This window comes from Xyrauchen texanus, chromosome 46, assembly GCF_025860055.1.
Source record: "Xyrauchen texanus isolate HMW12.3.18 chromosome 46, RBS_HiC_50CHRs, whole genome shotgun sequence".
Lineage (NCBI taxonomy): Eukaryota > Metazoa > Chordata > Actinopteri > Cypriniformes > Catostomidae > Xyrauchen > Xyrauchen texanus.
In genome coordinates, this window is record NC_068321.1 from 11,802,879 (window position 1) to 11,820,486 (window position 17,608).

At 37.1% G+C, this 17,608-nt stretch overlaps 1 protein-coding gene across 2 annotated transcripts in view; it reads left to right on the forward strand.

Moving 5' to 3' along the window:
- The window catches only part of LOC127638105 (metabotropic glutamate receptor 8-like), a 229,068-nt gene that overhangs the window by 138,818 nt on the left and 72,642 nt on the right, over positions 1 to 17,608 (forward strand). For both annotated transcript variants that reach the window (XM_052119455.1, XM_052119456.1), the window contains 3 exons: positions 4,997 to 5,132; positions 7,324 to 7,478; positions 7,942 to 8,079. In XM_052119455.1, the coding sequence (XP_051975415.1) occupies positions 4,997 to 5,132; positions 7,324 to 7,478; positions 7,942 to 8,079 (429 nt within the window). The remainder of the gene's footprint in view (positions 1 to 4,996; positions 5,133 to 7,323; positions 7,479 to 7,941; positions 8,080 to 17,608) is intronic.

Here is a 17,608-nt window from a genome sequence, read left to right on the forward strand (position 1 = left end):
CATAATTTAAATCCTGTTCCCTTAAGTGTTTCCAAACCCATATGACTTACTTTCTTCTTTGTAACACAAAAGGAGATGTTAGGCAGAATGTGAGTCTCAAACAGCATTGACTTTAATTGCATCTTTTTTACCATTCAATGAAAGTAAATGGTGTCTGAGGCTACCATTCTTCTTATCTCATTTTGTGTTTGAAACAAGTCGATGATGACAATATTTTCATTTTTGGAAACATTACTGTATTGACTATTGAGTGATATTGTAATGACTTGTGAGGAACAGGAGGAGGCAGACGAGTGGTTAGGATCCAAGAGCTTATTGAATAAGCACAAAAACAAACAAACTCAGGAACAAAGTAAAAGGTCCACGATGGGAAAACACCAACTAAGAATACCGGATTAAACACAGGAGGGGTGCAGGAGTGGCTGAGCAGCACACATCCACGGAGGGTAGGGTAAACCTGAAACGACAGGAGGGTAACCTCGAAAGAACAGACTGACTGGCAAGGAACACGAACGGAGAGAGCGAGTCACAACAGACATGAGCGAAAACATGGAACGTCAACGCAACGACAATAGGAAGGGAAAACAGCGGGGTTTAAATAAAGAGACACGGTGATGACAAAATGACAGACAGGTGCAGACAATAACACACTGACAGGGCCGGAAACGACGGGAAGAAGTGTAGTTCACACACGGACAGTGAGACTCAGGCGGGCAACAAGGAAGACATGACAGGGAGCGTGAACGGTAAAACAGAAAACACGGGCGGACAACAAGGGAGCGTGACATGGAAAGTGACTAGTGACGGGTGAAACAGAAAACACGGGGCGGACAACACGAAACACGGTGCAGACGACGCGAAACATGGTGCAGATGACGCAAAACACAGTGCAGGTGACACGAAACATGGTGCGGGTGACACGAAACCGTGACAGATATAAGATATCATGTTTTAGTCTGATAATTTTATTGGACAACTGAGATGCTCACTCACAAAAGACAAGATGCCCCAGGCACTTATAAATTGTTTGAGATTGTCATGGTGGTTCGTCTGTTGCACACAACAGTGTGACTAATACAACTGAAACTCTTATTGCCTCTGGCAGATTTGACACCAAGAGCTCTAAATGAGCTTCCTCGCTAGTCGAGGCCACCATCTTATTTTGAGCATGCGGTTTGGTCTCTGAATCAGATTTTGTGTCATGGCCTGTCTGAATATTTTATGAATGGCAGAAAGCCTGGACTGCTGTCAGTTTCATAGACCAAGCGGGTGAACGACATAAGCAGTGAGTTTATGAACCTTCAGATGGGCCATACTCCATCGACTAACTTATCTCACAAAGTAATATGCTCTGTTCCAAAAACTACAGTAGTGAAAGTTTCCTACTGTTTCATAGGCAGGTACATTCTAAGGCAGCGTTCTAAGCTGGAATATATTTAGTGATTTATTTCAAATGTGCTACATTGGCGACAACCACATTTATACTAAATCATGCATGCTACAAAATTGCACTAGTAACAATGTAATTATTGCTATGAAAATTATAATTTTTACTAGTATGTTGTACATTGCTGATATGTGAAATAAGAATTTTAACAAGAAATGAATTATAGATATCTGTAATTGTGTTTTGAAACAGGAGTGAATGAGAGATCATTGTAACATTCTACCAGTGAAAATGCAGTTACATATATAAACAAATTACAGTGTTTACAAGTTGAAATTCCATTTTTGAGATCAAGAATGTGCGTGAGCAATGTCGTAATTTTTTGTGTCAGGAATTCACGTATTGACTAGTGCAAACCTAATTACTAATATCAAGAATTAGCATTTTGCTAGTAAAAGTTTATTATACATGTCTATAATTAATATCCTGCATGTGATTAAATGTCAAAAGGGCTTGCGATAGCTCCTCGCGTGAAGTGCACGAGAGACACAACTGCTCACAGTAGACGATTTTGCTGTTAACATGTTGCTAAGCTAACAATGAAATACAAATAATAAGCTTGAATAACACATACGTAGCAAAGACCAATACTGGGTGAAAGTCATTTAAAAAAACAAAATGAAATAGCAATAGTTTTTACATTTGGCAAACATTGTGACATTTGCGGCAAGCTCGTCTGTTAACATGCAAACAAACTTTGTGGTGAAATGTTTGCAGCAATTTGCCTCATATTAACCTCATGTTTGTCGGAAAAAAAGCAGAAAATAAAAGTGGAAATTTCCTAGAGCAGAAGAGATATTCCCTGCTGAAATCAACCTTAGTCGGTTTGCTGGTCTTATATTGTTTAAGCTGGTCTAGCTTGACCAAGCTGGGAAACCAGTTAACCACCTCAGTCTGGTTTAAGCGGTTTTCCTTTTAGCAGGGTTGTGGTTGTTTCTGATTATCCCCTCACATGTCGCATTCTCTCAAGCCAGACATGCCATCTTAAAATTGTGCCCCACAATGACACCCCACAAGCAGACATTATCATAGCACAGTATCTCAATTGCATTATGATGACTGAGGTGACAACAATGGAGAACAGCCACTATTAAGAAAACCATGATGATGTCCAGATTGGCGCTTATCCTTGAAAGGACATCCATTCAGTATAATCACTGAATGTCTTTGGGAGAATTGGGCATTGTGATGACTTCCTTGATGGAGAGGAAACATTGAGCTGCTCTCAGGATGGGGCCCGTCACAGCGGTTCATTAAATGGACTGTAGTGGCGAGAGAGTGTATTTGAAGGGGTATTGGAGTGTTTAACTTAGGGCATGAAGAGCTAATGCTGTAATGGAGGTCTTTGAGTGAAGATGGAGGATTATTATAGCCACACTTTGAACACTGAGAGAGGCCTGTTCCCATATCAAACACTGCTTGTTGCAAATTCCCTGACAATGTGTTGTTGTCCTGTCATGCCAAATCCTACCGACCTTGGACCCCAAAGCGATTCCCTAATTAAAAAAAATACAATCCCTTAAAAAATCAAAAATAGCCACAAAGTTGCTGCTCATTATTTTCACATGCAAACAAGCTTTTGATTCACCACAAATGTTTGTCATAAGTTTGAATATCTTCATCGGTAGAAGTGAACCTCCAGCAAACTTTTGGCAACGATGAACAATTTGCCTCAAAGCTCATTTGCATGTGAAAATTATCAGTGGTTATTAAGTTTGTGGCAAATTTTCCATGAATTCTCGATTTTCGTAAGGGATATCACTTGTATATAGATTACATATTGACCGTCTAATTATGTCAATTAATGTAGTTAAAAACAGTATTACTGTTAAAATTATATTACAGAAGCTGCAATGGTCAAATTAATAATTTAAATTATTTGTGTGTTCAGTAAGCAAGCTAACCCATTAACCTGATAGTTTAGCATAGTGCTAACTGCTTAGCCTTTTAACCTATTAGCAACTTATATACATAAGTTTTGATCAGGCATTACAAAAAGTATCACAAAGTCATGCTTGGGTACCCTTATAATTTTCACATCCAAATTAGCTTTGCGGCAAACTTGCTGCAAATTGTCTATTGTTGCCAAAGGTTTGCTGCAGGTTCACCACTACTGGGGAAGAGCTAGAAAATTCTGGCAAACATTTGTGGCGAATCACAAGCTCGTTTGCATGTGAAAATAGCGAGTGGCAAATTTGTGGCCAGTTTTCGGCTAGTTTGCCAGAACTCTAGATTTGTTTAAGGTCGTCTTCAGAAATTTTTTATGGAAAATCAGTTTTTAACTACTAAGAAATCCACGTAATGTCCCAGCAAAGTTTTAACAGAATTATTTTTAATTATTCATCCTTAATTCAGTGAAATAGAATGGGACCACCCATGTTTATTTATTTATTTATTTTTGTATTGTTCCCATTCCCCTTTCAATTCAAACAGTGGCTGCCAGTAAGGAAATATATTGACCTAGAGAGTAGATAGTCTGTTTCTATTCGAGGCAAGCGTAAGCATGATTCCTTCATTTGTGTAAGTGTCATGCGAGTGCCTGAGCTGTCTTGAAGACCTGATCAGATCTTGACGACTTAACTTGTCACAATTTTCTTTGGACATCTTTTATATGCTAAGATATATGGAAACAACAGAATTGCTATTGTGTACGCTTTGGTGTATATGACACTAAGGCCAAAGGCTGTCAAGTGTAGAGTCTTGCATGGTCTGAATTGCATTATGCCAAGTAAATAAGCGGAGCGGTGTTCCCACAGGCACCTTGGGCAAGGTGACACTATCAGATATCATTTGAATCAAAACATGCTTTCCTCACTCTGCTGAGAAGAAAACAAAAAGAAAACAACAACTGTTTGTTGGTCTCTATGTCCATTGTATAGTGGAAATAGTTTTCTTTGTGTTTTCTGTGTTTTCATCTGTTCTTCCACGCTTTCTGACCTTCTCACGTCTTGTCTCTCTCTCTCTCTCTCTCTCTCTCTCTCTCTCTCTCTCTCTCTCTCTCTCTCTCTCTCTCTCTCTCTCACACACACACACACACACACACACACATAGTGGAAGTAGTGTTGTGTGTTTTTATATTGTTTTATTGAATATTTTGTTGAGATATATTATGTGGTGTGTTTTATGATTGTGATCATTGTGTGTTTTTTGTATTTATGGAGTCTTCTCAAAACTCTACTGCAAATTAAATTTCCTGAAAGGGATAATAAACTCTCTCTCTCTCTCTCTCTCTCTCTCTCTCTCTCTCTCTCTCTCTCTCTCATCCTTTCATCCTCAATACCCCATTATCTTCTTTGCTGTCTGCCTCCTTTTTCCCTTTAATCTTCTTTTTGTCGTCTTTGTCACATATTTGAGTTTCTTGAAAATCATCTTTCAATTCTTTTTTCTTTTTTCTTTCTTTCTTTCTTTCTTTCTTTCTTTCTTTCTTTCTTTCTTTCTTTCTTTCTTTCTTTCTTTCTTTCTTTCTTTCCTCACTCTCCAACCTTCCATCATCTTAATCAGTCTTTATGTGCTCTCTTTCTAACCTGTAACTCTTCCTCTTTCTCTTAGGTGGTGTGTGTATTGCTCAATCACTGAAGATCCCCAGAGAGCCCAGACCAGGAGAGTTCGACAAGATCATCCTGCGCTTGCTGGAGACTCCCAATGCCCGAGCCGTTGTCATGTTTGCAAATGAGGATGACATCAGGTGCCCTAATCAATTGCTTTTTCCCCTATGCATTGATGCATGTATATTAAATAACAATAATGATTATCTGCAGTGGTAATATGTTGAAAAAGAAAAACAATGGGCCTCATTCATGAAATGAGAGCTGAATAGTTGTGCTTCGTTCATGGACGAATCAGTGTTTTGGAACTTCCATTTACAGACTCCTTTTTCTTGTTCACTGAAATCTTTCCCTGAAGCCAATGAGCTCTCATTTTAAGCACAAGATTGCTTTGGTGGCTTTTCCTGCCTGTAAAGCCTGACTATAACAGAAGCCATTAGCATTCGAGTGCTGGCTGTGAATGAGCTTATAATTGGTTGGTCCCACTGAACGAATACGGCCCTTTACTGAACAATTTTTTTAGCCAAAACAATGATAGATATTCTTTGTTGTTATTTGTGGCAAGAGAGCACATGACACTTAAACACTCTGCTGAAGTCTCTTAGCAGACAAGCAAATTTTAATAAAGGATAATTTGATTTGTTTCGTTTGTGTTTGATGACTCTCTCAAAACATACAAAAGATGTTCATTTGATGCCACCTACTGCTGTATAGGTGTAATTGACAGAAATGGTCACTGAATGAATCAGTGAATGAATCTGAGCGAATCTTTGTAGTGAACGGATTCAAAATACTTCAGTGACTGGGATGAATCCAAATCCATACTGCTAGAACAATGTATTTCTGTGTAAATTTAACGTAAAATCATTGGTCGCATTGAAAATAACATTTATTTTTCAAACGATTTTCACATGAAAATTGTTCTGCTATATTTTTTGCTTTTATTTTTGTTCTGCTTTATTTGTATATATATATATATATATATATATATATATATCTCAAATTATCCTTTATTAAAATGTATAAAAAAAGAGACTTCAGCATAGTGTTTAAGTGTCATTTGTTCTCTCTCCACAAATAACAACAAAGAATATCTATCATTGTTAAGGCTAAAAACAATTACAGACATACAGTATACAGTATATATATTTTATTTATTTGGATAACTTAATTATTGATAATAGGCCTCTCAAGAACATGTGAAATGTGATGTGTGCCGTTTATTAGCCAAAAGACTTTACATTATAGACAATTTGATATTTGTTTAGCTTTTTATTTTTTTATTTTTATTTATCCAGGTAAACTGTTTGAGAACCACTTCTCATTTACAAACATGACCTGCTAGCTATTGGCAGAGAGGAGATGGTAGATTGATGTAGCCAATTCAGGGATGGAGATTATTAGGAGGCCATGATATATAGGGGCCAATGGGGGGGAATTTGGCTAGGACACCAGGGTTACACCCCTACTCTTTACGAGAAGTGCCCTAGGATTTTTAATGACCTCGGTTTAACATCTCATCCGAAAGATGGTGCTTTTTACAGTATAGTGTCCCCGTCACTATACTGGGGCATTAGGACCCACACAGACCACAGGGTGAGCACCCCCTGCTGGCCTCCCTAATACCACTTCCAACAGCAACCAGGCAAGAGCTGCAGGGTGATATGGCTGAGGCTAGTAAGTGGCAGGGAGGGAGGGACCATTAAGTGCAAGATAAGTCATCAATGTTTTTGGTCTGTTTTCCGGGGAAGAGAAACACTGTAAATTTTAAATGTGTTTCTACTACTTTTGTCAGCTTTTAGGATATACTAGCATATAGATGGTCTCACAGCAAATGGACATGGACAAAAACCATAAAAGTAATCATTTTCATTTCATGGGGTCTTTAATGTAAATCTGTAAAAAACACAAACACACAAAAACAGGAAGTATTTTACTGTGAATTTTAAAGAGTTGGCTCCCTGATGATGCAGCCAAGCAAGTATTGCTCTTGAGGGGAAAACTCTCAAAAGCAGGTGAATTCAGTTATTTCCTTGAGCTTTCTAAAGCATGGAAGAAACTAATTTTACCATAATGCACCACTCCATATTTACTTTCCCATATTCCTGAAAGCCACTGCCCTTCTAAGCCATTTACATGATGTTCTTTGGAATCTAGTCTGATTAGGACTTAAGAGCAATTTCCAAATTTAAATGTTACTTATAGAGAAAATTGTTGACCTTAGAAAGCCAGAATGAATGAAGGCTCTTCTGTTTGAAGGACATATTCATATACTTAGGTTTTATTCTCACTGGCTTACATGCATGCGGTTTCTGTTTACTGGTCCTTCAGGCGTGTCTTGGATGCTGCTAAACGTAACAACCAAACGGGTCACTTCCTGTGGGTGGGATCGGACAGCTGGGGATCCAAGATATCTCCTGTGGTTCAACAGGAAAGTGTGGCAGAAGGTGCTATTACCATCCTTCCAAAAAGAGCATCAATAGAAGGTAACACCCACTTTTGGCAACTGTTCAAAAGGTCAAATTAGCTCAGGATTCCACCCGGTTATTAATTTATTTTATTTGATTAATTTAGTTATTTTTCAGGGAATTTTAGATTTGTTATTTCTAAGGATAGAAAAGTCAAGGAAAACTTGGAAATATCAGGGAATTTTAGGAGAATTCTAAAATAATAGAATGTATCATATAATGTTTTAGTACTGATTGGAAATGTCAGAAGAATCCTTTTGTAATCATTTTGTTTATCATAAGGTGTGGGAAACTTACATACTTCAACTCTTTATCTGCTCTTAACCATATAAAAAGAAGAAGCTTTAATGAACAAACTACAATAAAGTGTATTACAATGTTATTACCATATAATGAACTCTTTCCCGCTATAAATTGATCAATCAAGATTACAGGTTACAGCTTACATGAATTTCCCAATGCTTTCTTCACTCTTTTTCAGCCTTTGATAGATACTTCAGAAGCCGTTCCTTGTCTAACAACCGACGGAACATTTGGTTTGCGGAATTCTGGGAGGAGAACTTTGGATGCAAGTTAGGGATGCATGGCAAGCGCCCTGGCAGCCCCAAGAAATGCACTGGTACGAACAGGTTTTGCATCAATGATTTCATGCTGGTGGATAGCAGTGGGAGTTCTCTGCCTTGGCAGCAGAGCACTCCGTCATGTTGACATTTGATAGGAACTTCTTGACGATTCAGTGATTGAGAAGATCAATGGGTAGATCAAGAACAAAGCTTTCTGTTTAGACTGGAACTGATTAAGCCTTACAGTTAACAGTAAAGATTGATCCAAACACATATACACATCAAGTAATGTGCATATACAAAATCTTTGTGAGTGACCTTTTAAGCTCTGATTGATTTACTGAAATGCTAGTTTGGTTTTTTGGGTAGCCTTTATTTAATCTAGTATATTGTCAAACTGGCTGGTCATGCTTCATGCATCTTTTACTGTGTAGCTTTGTCAAAAATCTTTAGCTCCTCTCCTCTTTTGTTTGTGCCTTGTGTGTACAGCTACATAGAGCAGATAGACATTTGGGGTACTTTTATGAAAGCACAGTTATTGTTCTGGCACAGGGATTTGACATAATGAGAATAATTACATAGCTGTGGATGCGGCACATCACTCTCTCTCTCTCTACCTCTCTTTCTGAATGATCTGTAAGATGATGCTCAGTCTACGCTTGACTGCAGACGGATGCCTCTGTCAACAACACACTGGTATAAATGGTTATTATGATCATCTTTTCCTTGAAGAAGTACAAAAGTTGAGAGCTATTAAGCTATGACAAAATAAGGCTTATTTAGTCTCATAACAAAAACAGATGGTGAGAGAACTCAGCTGTGAGGGGCTGTGCAGCGTTGGGGCCGAGAAATATAGATTCGAATAGATGCGCTGAACACACAAGCAAACATGCCGGAAATCACATGCACATACAATTACAGACACATGAATACACAATGAATTTCCATGATTTCCCAGATAATAAAATAGTGTTATATCATTAGTGGTGTTCAAAGAAAAGCATCACAATTACAACTACAATGCTTATTGTTTGGGGATTTGTGCAAACCTCTAACACAAAGTCCCATTAAAGGAATATTCCGGGTACAATATAAGTTAAGCTCAATCGACAGCATTTGTGGCACAGTGATGATAACCACAAAAAAAATATTTATATTCATTAAAAAAGCTCAAATCAATGTTACAGTGAGGCACTTGTTTCTAAATTTGTTTCAGAGGCAGAGAAAGTTATAAAATTTTTATGTAAAAGGTTATTCATTTTTTCTGCAGAATATCAGAGCATTTAGACCAAGTAAAAATTGTACATTTTTGTTTCATTTTGCCTTAAAGCTGTAGTTGCAAGGAGTTAAGGGGGTCAGTTCCAGTCACATGATCTGTGATGCTCTGCTGATTCTCTTCCAGCGCATCTCCAGGCAGCCTCATAGACATCCAATTGCGAATCAGAGCACTCAACACCACAGTGTTATATTTAGAAGAGCGGTAAAGCATCCCTATCTGGGCTGTTAACAGCGGTAGCAAACCGTGAGAATGCATTTCCGTCACAGCATTCACTTAAGCTATAGCCAGATTTAGACTTTATAACATACCCATGCACTAAATTCAGATAGAATATAGACTATATTGAAAAAAGCTATCTGTTCTGGGAGCACAAGCATTAGAAAAATCGTTAGGTGCTGCATTGCAAATGGCGCAAATGCAGCACATATGAAGATGCTTAACATGGCAGGTGGCTCAGTGTATTACTCCTTGTTAATTCAGAGTCTGGGGGACAAAGCTTCAACTTCTCTCAAGAGATTATGGGAGAAAGATTTAAGCTTGGTATCGGAGGAGGGAGTGTGGGCAAGGATTCTAAAAACATCAAGTCTACGTCTAAAGATGCAAGGGTGCGCCTTATGCAATTTAAGATTTTACATTGATTCTATTGGACCCCCTCTAGATTGTATAGGCTTGGTCACCCACCGATGCCAATCAGAAGATGGGGACACAACCTATGTTTTTTGGTGGTGTGTTAAGATCCAAGATTTTTGGTTGAGGTTTCAGAGTTGTATGTGTGACGTATTGGACACTACATTTTCATATTGCCCCAGGCTCAATATTTTAATATTGGGGATAAATATATAAAAAACAGGGTCCTAGCCAGTCGGCAGGCAGGTCATCCTTAGGAAATGGAAGTTGGCTGGTGCACCCACATTTCAGGAGTGGTCCAAAGAAATATTATTTATGTATATATGTATATGTATATGTATATGTAAATATATACACACACACACACACACACACACATATACAAATTTGCTTTTCTGTTTCATGTGTCTGCATCAATAGAAGTGTCTTTTTTTTTTTTTTTTAACACACCACTGGGTGTGCTATTAGATTTAAAAAGACCTGGCAGATGATAAAATGAAAAAAATTTAAACATTAGCCTTGGGGTTCTATTTTCGTAAGCACACAAAGTGCAGCACTAAGTGCTACAGCCGTTAGCTACGTCTTATCCAATTTTCGTAAGAGTGATTATTGTAAGCACAATTTTCGTGCCAGCGCAAAACACAAGTGGGCATAGTTGGGAGTGTTTGCGCTACTGTGGGTGTATGCGCGCAAACTGTAGTTGTATTGTATGGTAATGAAAGTTTGCTACTTTCCTGAGAAATAGGTAATTGAGCTAAGACATTTCAAAAGCAGGTCTATTTGCAGTGCTAACTCTAAACTTTGGAGATTTCACCAGTAGGTGGTAATGAAGTTATCTGAAATGAACTCTGAAAATATGGTGAACATCAAATTATATACCGGACAATAGCCTTTTTATTAAACAAAAATTCATGATATTTGTGTTAAACTATCTATAGGTCATGGTTTATTTTTCAATGTATTATTATTTCTATTTGTATATATAAAATTGTATTTAAGATCTAATTTGTATTGTAACTTTTCCACCTGTTGTCGTTGTTGAGTGATTTTTAGGTCACTGCAAAAGGGGCTGGTGGAAGAAGTTGAAGAGGGTAAAATATTTAGATTTGATATGATTTTTTAACACTTCTTAATTTTTATTATATTTTTGTTTCGTTTGAAGTGTAATTTGAATTTAGAAATATGTTTGGTTTATTTTTTTGTGTAATAAATGTCAAATGTGATTTTTTAAAATCACATCAACTGGTAGAAGTCAAGAGCACGCTTATACAACCGCTGTTAATCCTAGCCATGATTTGTGTGTCAGTAGATAAAAATTATTAATAATACTTACATTCTCTAAAATTGAATGGAGCCTACTTCCATGTCCTGAACCACATTTTCCTTGACAGGAAATTGACTATTTAATATGACAAAGACAGTGCTGGAGAAGAACCTCCAAGTTAAATTGCACTTGACCCAGCCCATTAGCACCTTCTGTGCACATTTTCGCCTTACTCACATGCGCTTAGATGTAGCGTATGCTTGCATGAATATACCAAAACTTCATGCCCATGCCCACTGAGATTGTGCCTTAGACTTATGGCATAGCACTGCCCTTAGCTTAGGGCCCTATGAACAAAGGAGAGATCCAGTCCGTATCTAGGGAAAATAATATAATAGAAACCTCAGGGTGGGCTGTCTTGAATTGCACCTGTAGGCACCCAGAACAACCTAGTAATCACCTAGCAACAGGCAAGCAACCATCTAGAACTCCCTAACAACTGCATAGCAATGCACAAAAAACAAAACTCAAAACACCCTAGCAACAGTATGGAAACCACTTACAAGACTCTTTCATTAGGGATACGCAATTTATCAAATAAATAATAGAGATTACAGTTACAACTGATTAAATTAACTAATCATGAAAAGTGTCAATTATTGCATTCCATTTAGGTATTTTTTCAAAGTATCAAAATGTCCTATTTAAAATGCATTTTTTTTTTTTTTTTTTTTGCAGTTTTGGATCATTTATATCAGTTATTTAACCTCGCAAAAATGATGATCCCTTTGCGAGAGACCGTACCTCTTTCCAAAAAATATCATCAATATATTTTCATGTATACTTATATAGTATTAAAAAATAGTTAAATAATTAAATCATTGGATTTTATATCGTTTTTGTACTAAATCCAACAAAATTAATAAAATAGTAACAGAAATATTTGCTGTTATAATTTGAACAAATATAGTTTTTCTACCCATTATTAATGTTACATGTACTGTATAAACCTGAAGACATTTTTTTCCAGTTCAGTTCAAATCTGTGTGTACATAGTCCTTAGAAAAGTAATGAAACAGAAGTAATGTCAAATTTAGTAAATGTTTACTTATATATCCTTTATATTATATTTTTTACTTCGTATTTCAGAGATCTTCCACTGACCCCATAGCACCCCCATGCAGACTCCATGTCCCGAGACTTCAGAAAAGCCCTGCAATTAATCAATTACAGACACATGTTTTGCTCACTTTCTATGTGTAAGTTATTCAAAATATTAACCATTATTTACGTAATCATGCTGCTAAGAAGGCCAATGTGAAGTTTACCGGTTAATCACAGTCTTGATTTATTGATGTATAAAACAGCAATAAAGAAATTTAGAAACAGCTTTCAGCTTGATTTGGATGTTCATATTACATAATAAATATGGGACACAGATGCCTTACACAAAATAAGTATTTTTATGTAAATGATATTACTTACTAAATTATATTAAAAAATTAATCGCAATTACAATATCAAGGAAAATATCTGACAATTGTGTTTTTTGTCATAACCGTGCAGACTTGTAATTATACATTTTACATGTGTAAACATCACTCACGTTTTCAGAAAATGTAAAACAACAGTCTAATTTTCCTGATTGCAATAAGCATTCACTTAAAGATCACATGAAATCAAAACTGGAGATTTGTGGCTTATAGTCCACATCTTTTAGATTTGAAGCCATATACTGTGTAAACAAGTATAGATCCTCCTAAAAGAAAACAAAGTCAACTTCTAGCAGATATTCAAATTTAAAATGTACACCGTTTCTCTTATGAGAAAACAGGCCAAAAATATTGATGACTCATCTTGCACTTCACAGATTGTTGTCCAATCAAATGCTCTCTAGAATGAGAATCCCACTCCCTCTGTGACTTATCTAAAATTGCCTTTTTTTTTAAAGAGACAAGCCCTTTGATGTATCCTGCCCAAACCTCCTGTTTCAATAGGAGATATATCATCACAGAAAAGAAAACTGTTCTCAACAAGCCATTTCATGGTGTCTTTAAGAACAAAAATACATTTCCAGACACATTCCATCCCCTGATACCTGTTCCAATTGATTGGACACTTCTATTAGCATACCCGTCCAGCATTTCCTATTCTGAATTTTACATTTTGCTGACTGCAACATCTTCTGGACAGAAAAGAAAAGTCAAAAACAGAGCAATCTTCGCTTATTCTGAGGACTGTCCAGAAGACATGCGCTTTGGGGCTAAATCCCTGAGAGAGATGTCAGGCAAATAAAACTGGATTCAAGCAAAATGTGCGGCGATGGTTTTGCTAGAGGACAGCGAAAGCCAAAATATCTGGGGACACAGCTTGCCTGCTGAAGAAGCCGTATTTTGACTTGTAAGGAATGGAGTTTAAAAGCAGCATGTATGCGTTAGGCTTATCCGAGGTATTGAGGCAGGCAGCGGCGGTCTGAATTGATTTTTTTGATCATGCTGAAATTGATGTTTGGTGAAGCTGGTAAGGCAGCCTTTATCAGTGCCTGTCTGTGAAGCAATCATACAATATGACAAACCGCTGACTTAGCAACACCTAGTGTGTGTTTGTATGTGTATGTAAAGACCAAAAGAGTTCCATGAATATAAGATTAACCCTCAATGCAAAAATGCTGATATTGCTGTTTGCTTTCGCATGTTTGAGCATGTCTGGAAGGCATGGGTGTCTCCATATATTGATGTCTGTGGTTGGTGGGATGCACAGGATACATCTAATGTGTCCTATATTATGCATCAGACTTGGCAGGGAAGGTAATGAAGTTTGATTTTGTATTTTGTTACATGCAGTTGACTTGCGCTATGTGCATGCAGTAAATCGCACATTGTGTGTGTTAAGAGAAATTGGATATTTCTGACCGGGATTCCCATGTAAGCACCAATTATATGGAACTGGACAATTCAAAGGGATGGTCAGGGATATTTTTATAGCTTAGGTCTGTTTCACACAACCTGCCTCAATTTAAAGTTTAAAAAAGGACCCAAAAGTATCAAAAATTAGTTCTTGCATCTCCTGCATCATACTTCAAGACTTCTGAAGAAACAAACCAAAGTCATTATGCAGTTAAAATGTTGACGTCCATTGCATGTGCATGAGCACCGAGAGAAGCGTATTCATACTGGTGGTTGGTGGAGGGTGGAATATTCCTTTAAATTCAAAATAACCCAGAATATTTGTTCATTGGGGACTAAGCCACATTGGAAATTCAACTTCTACTCAGGTCAACTTTGCAAACTCTCTTGATTACTGTTCTCTCTATAGACATGCTGTAGCTTTTCCTTTATTGTATTTGGCAGGTGGGACTCCAGAGGGCATGTAGGTGCAAAGAGTTTGGATGTGGGAACATGTAATACCACAGCAGCTGTACAAGTTGCCTGAGGCAATTGGCAAAATGGACCCTCATAGGACCCAGAGTAGGCACAGACTTATGAATGCAGGGCCCGAAGCTGAAGTTAATAGCACTTACGTCCCCTCACTGATACCCCTGCTGACTGAGAGCATGAAACAGGCGACTTGTTCTACGACTAACTTGTGTGCTGAGGTTGTAGTGATTATACATGAGTGTCAACAAAAGATGTACAATATGTTCCTTTTTGGATGAAGTGGAAACCTGCACAAAAACGATTCAAAGGTCAATACAAGTTAAAAACTTTGGGTAGAATGTTAATGTAAAAACTTGAAAAAGACAATCGTCAGTCTTTTTATGGGATTTAAAAGCTGTGGACAAGATGAGCAGTGGGTGGGTGTCCTTGAAACTTTCATAGTTTTCGAGTTCCGAATACCATGTAATTTGCCCACACTGTTATTTAGGGTCATTGGCAAACAAATTTTTGTGCGTGTGTTCGTACATTAAGTACATGCAATGGAATAACTGTTCTGTGTCATAATTAGTGTTTAGTGCAAACTTCCACTTCAGCAAGGATAGAGGAGACTGTGATCATTGTCAGACAATTCATTGGAGAGAACACTTTTTATAATGACTTTGAATGACCTGTGTGCTCTCCTTGTCAGTGGACACTGTGGCTTTTGGAAAATGGGGCCAAATGAAGATCAACTTAGACGAGCTTAGAAAACTAACACTGTTTTTCGTTTCCTGTTCTGCAAAAGGACTGGTTTTTAAGGTGAATATTAGATGAGTAAAACGTACCTCCCTAACCTAAAACTTTTATCTAAACCCAACATTAAAAGCACATTTACTAAAGCAACCACATCATATTCTTGTCACATTTATGGCACTTTCACTTCACTTTCGCTTTCATTTCAAGCATCATTGGCAACGCTCAATCATGGTCACTGAGTCCAAAGTCCAACACTCTATCAGGTGAGCTACCACGGAAGTTAATCACACTGGGATAAGGTTGTAAATGTAGGTGGGTCTGTAATAAAAGCATTAAAATGTATAGCTTTCCAAATGATACATTAAGAGTAAAAGTGTTTCGATATCATAATATAGCACGGCGTGAGTAACAGAGTGAAAAATATGCGTTTATAAAGACATAAAAAGCCATAGTACCTTTGATTTGTGTGAAAGTGAATAAAAAGACAGTTGTTGTAGCTTCTTCAAATTTCCCCTGAAAACCGCAGCAAAATGTAGAAAGTGGCACGTAAAACTCAGTTTGCAAAAATGTAGTTTTAATAGTAATGCTCATTCTATGAGAATAGGTTGTCAAAAATATTCAAGGATTTCTTTGATGTAGTTAAACAAAACAATTCGACAAGATGGCACATTAAAACAAGCAATATGTTAATATGTCTGTCAAGCACCCCCTTTATATCAAAATGAATGTTATTTGTTCAGAAAAGGCAACAATATGTAACTTTGTGCTCTCTAGCGACATCTCTGGTTGAAAATAAAAATTGCAAGCATTTTGCGGAAGAATGCACTGCTCTTCTGGTGGATGAAGCTGAATGTTACTGAACTGAGCTGAACAGCGTAGTTAGTTTCTCCAGCTGGAACATGAGACAGCCGGCACTTATTTTCCTGTGTGCATGGACATGGTGTAATGGCGCAAGGATGTATGTCATAAGCCAGCGATTACGTGCCAATCGAACCCGACAGCTCAAAATACAAATATTTTTTTTAGGCTTTCCATAGTGAATCAGGGTAAGGCAAGGGCATTGTTTTGAGCACTGATTGTTTATGTGCTCAAACAATAATGGAAATTTGTTCATTTTAACCAAAAAATACAGTGCAGCTTCAATGCAGACTATCAAAGCTTTGGCTTGTGAGACTTGTGAAACAGTCTTTGTCTACTGTGAGTACCAGCGCACTTAAATAACGAAAACAATAACAGGGTATTTTAATGGTATATGGTAACTTAATGCTTGAGTTTCATAATTTTTATACAGTAGCTTCAAAACCACAGGGAATGTAAACCCTAAGAATGTAATTGTTGTACATATTAGGAGTAGCATTATTGGAGCCTGCACACATTGAGGAAAAGAAACAATTGCTACAGTAATTAGAGGCAATTAAGGAAAGTCATTAATTGTAAGTACACAGGCATAAATTAGTAAAACAATTTACAGATGATTCAGCACAGGATCATAAAACATGCATTACTGCACTTTTTCTAACGATACTGTAGAGAAACAGTGTTTAAATAAGCACCAATGGATTGCACTTAGCCTGTTCATTCTAAATTAAAGAGGCCTTATTGTGTGTGTATTGTTTCTCTGAGTTCCACTTATAGTGCAAGTCAAGATTTATAGCACCAAAAATGTTGTTATTAAGTTTTACAAAGGTATGTCGGAATACCGATACTGGCCTCAGAATCTGGACCAATACTGTGTTCATGTACTTGTACTCATGTTCATAATAATGCTCTGTTACCAAAAACAATACCATATGTCGTACAAATGTCTTTCCATAAACATTCAGTGCACAAATTAAAGTCACGTTATGTCTTAGTGAGATTATTTAACCTCAAAGGTTGCAATTTAATGAGATAAATATATAGTTTGCATGTGCTGCGTGCTTCAAATTTGAGTGCTTGTGAATTTGTGGAGACATACCTTTTAGATATAATTGGCTCATACCTGGAAAACACTATTATGAGCATTGCATGCTCTGTTTGTAGCAGATGACAGCTCAGATTGCAAATTCACTTTGTAGCACGAGGCACTATTATGTTATTAAATAGCAACCTTTTGTGATTTAATAAGCACTTTGAGTCACATAGCTACCGGCTTTCCCATATTGAGAAGCTACCGTTTTAGCAACACAGAAAAACTTCTAAATAAATGCTTTGCCAAAATAAAAGCTCAATTTAAATGACAAAAAGTATGACAGAAATAGATCACTACTGTATATTTATTTAATATTCACAGTAATAATAATTGTATTTAAGCAATATCTCAC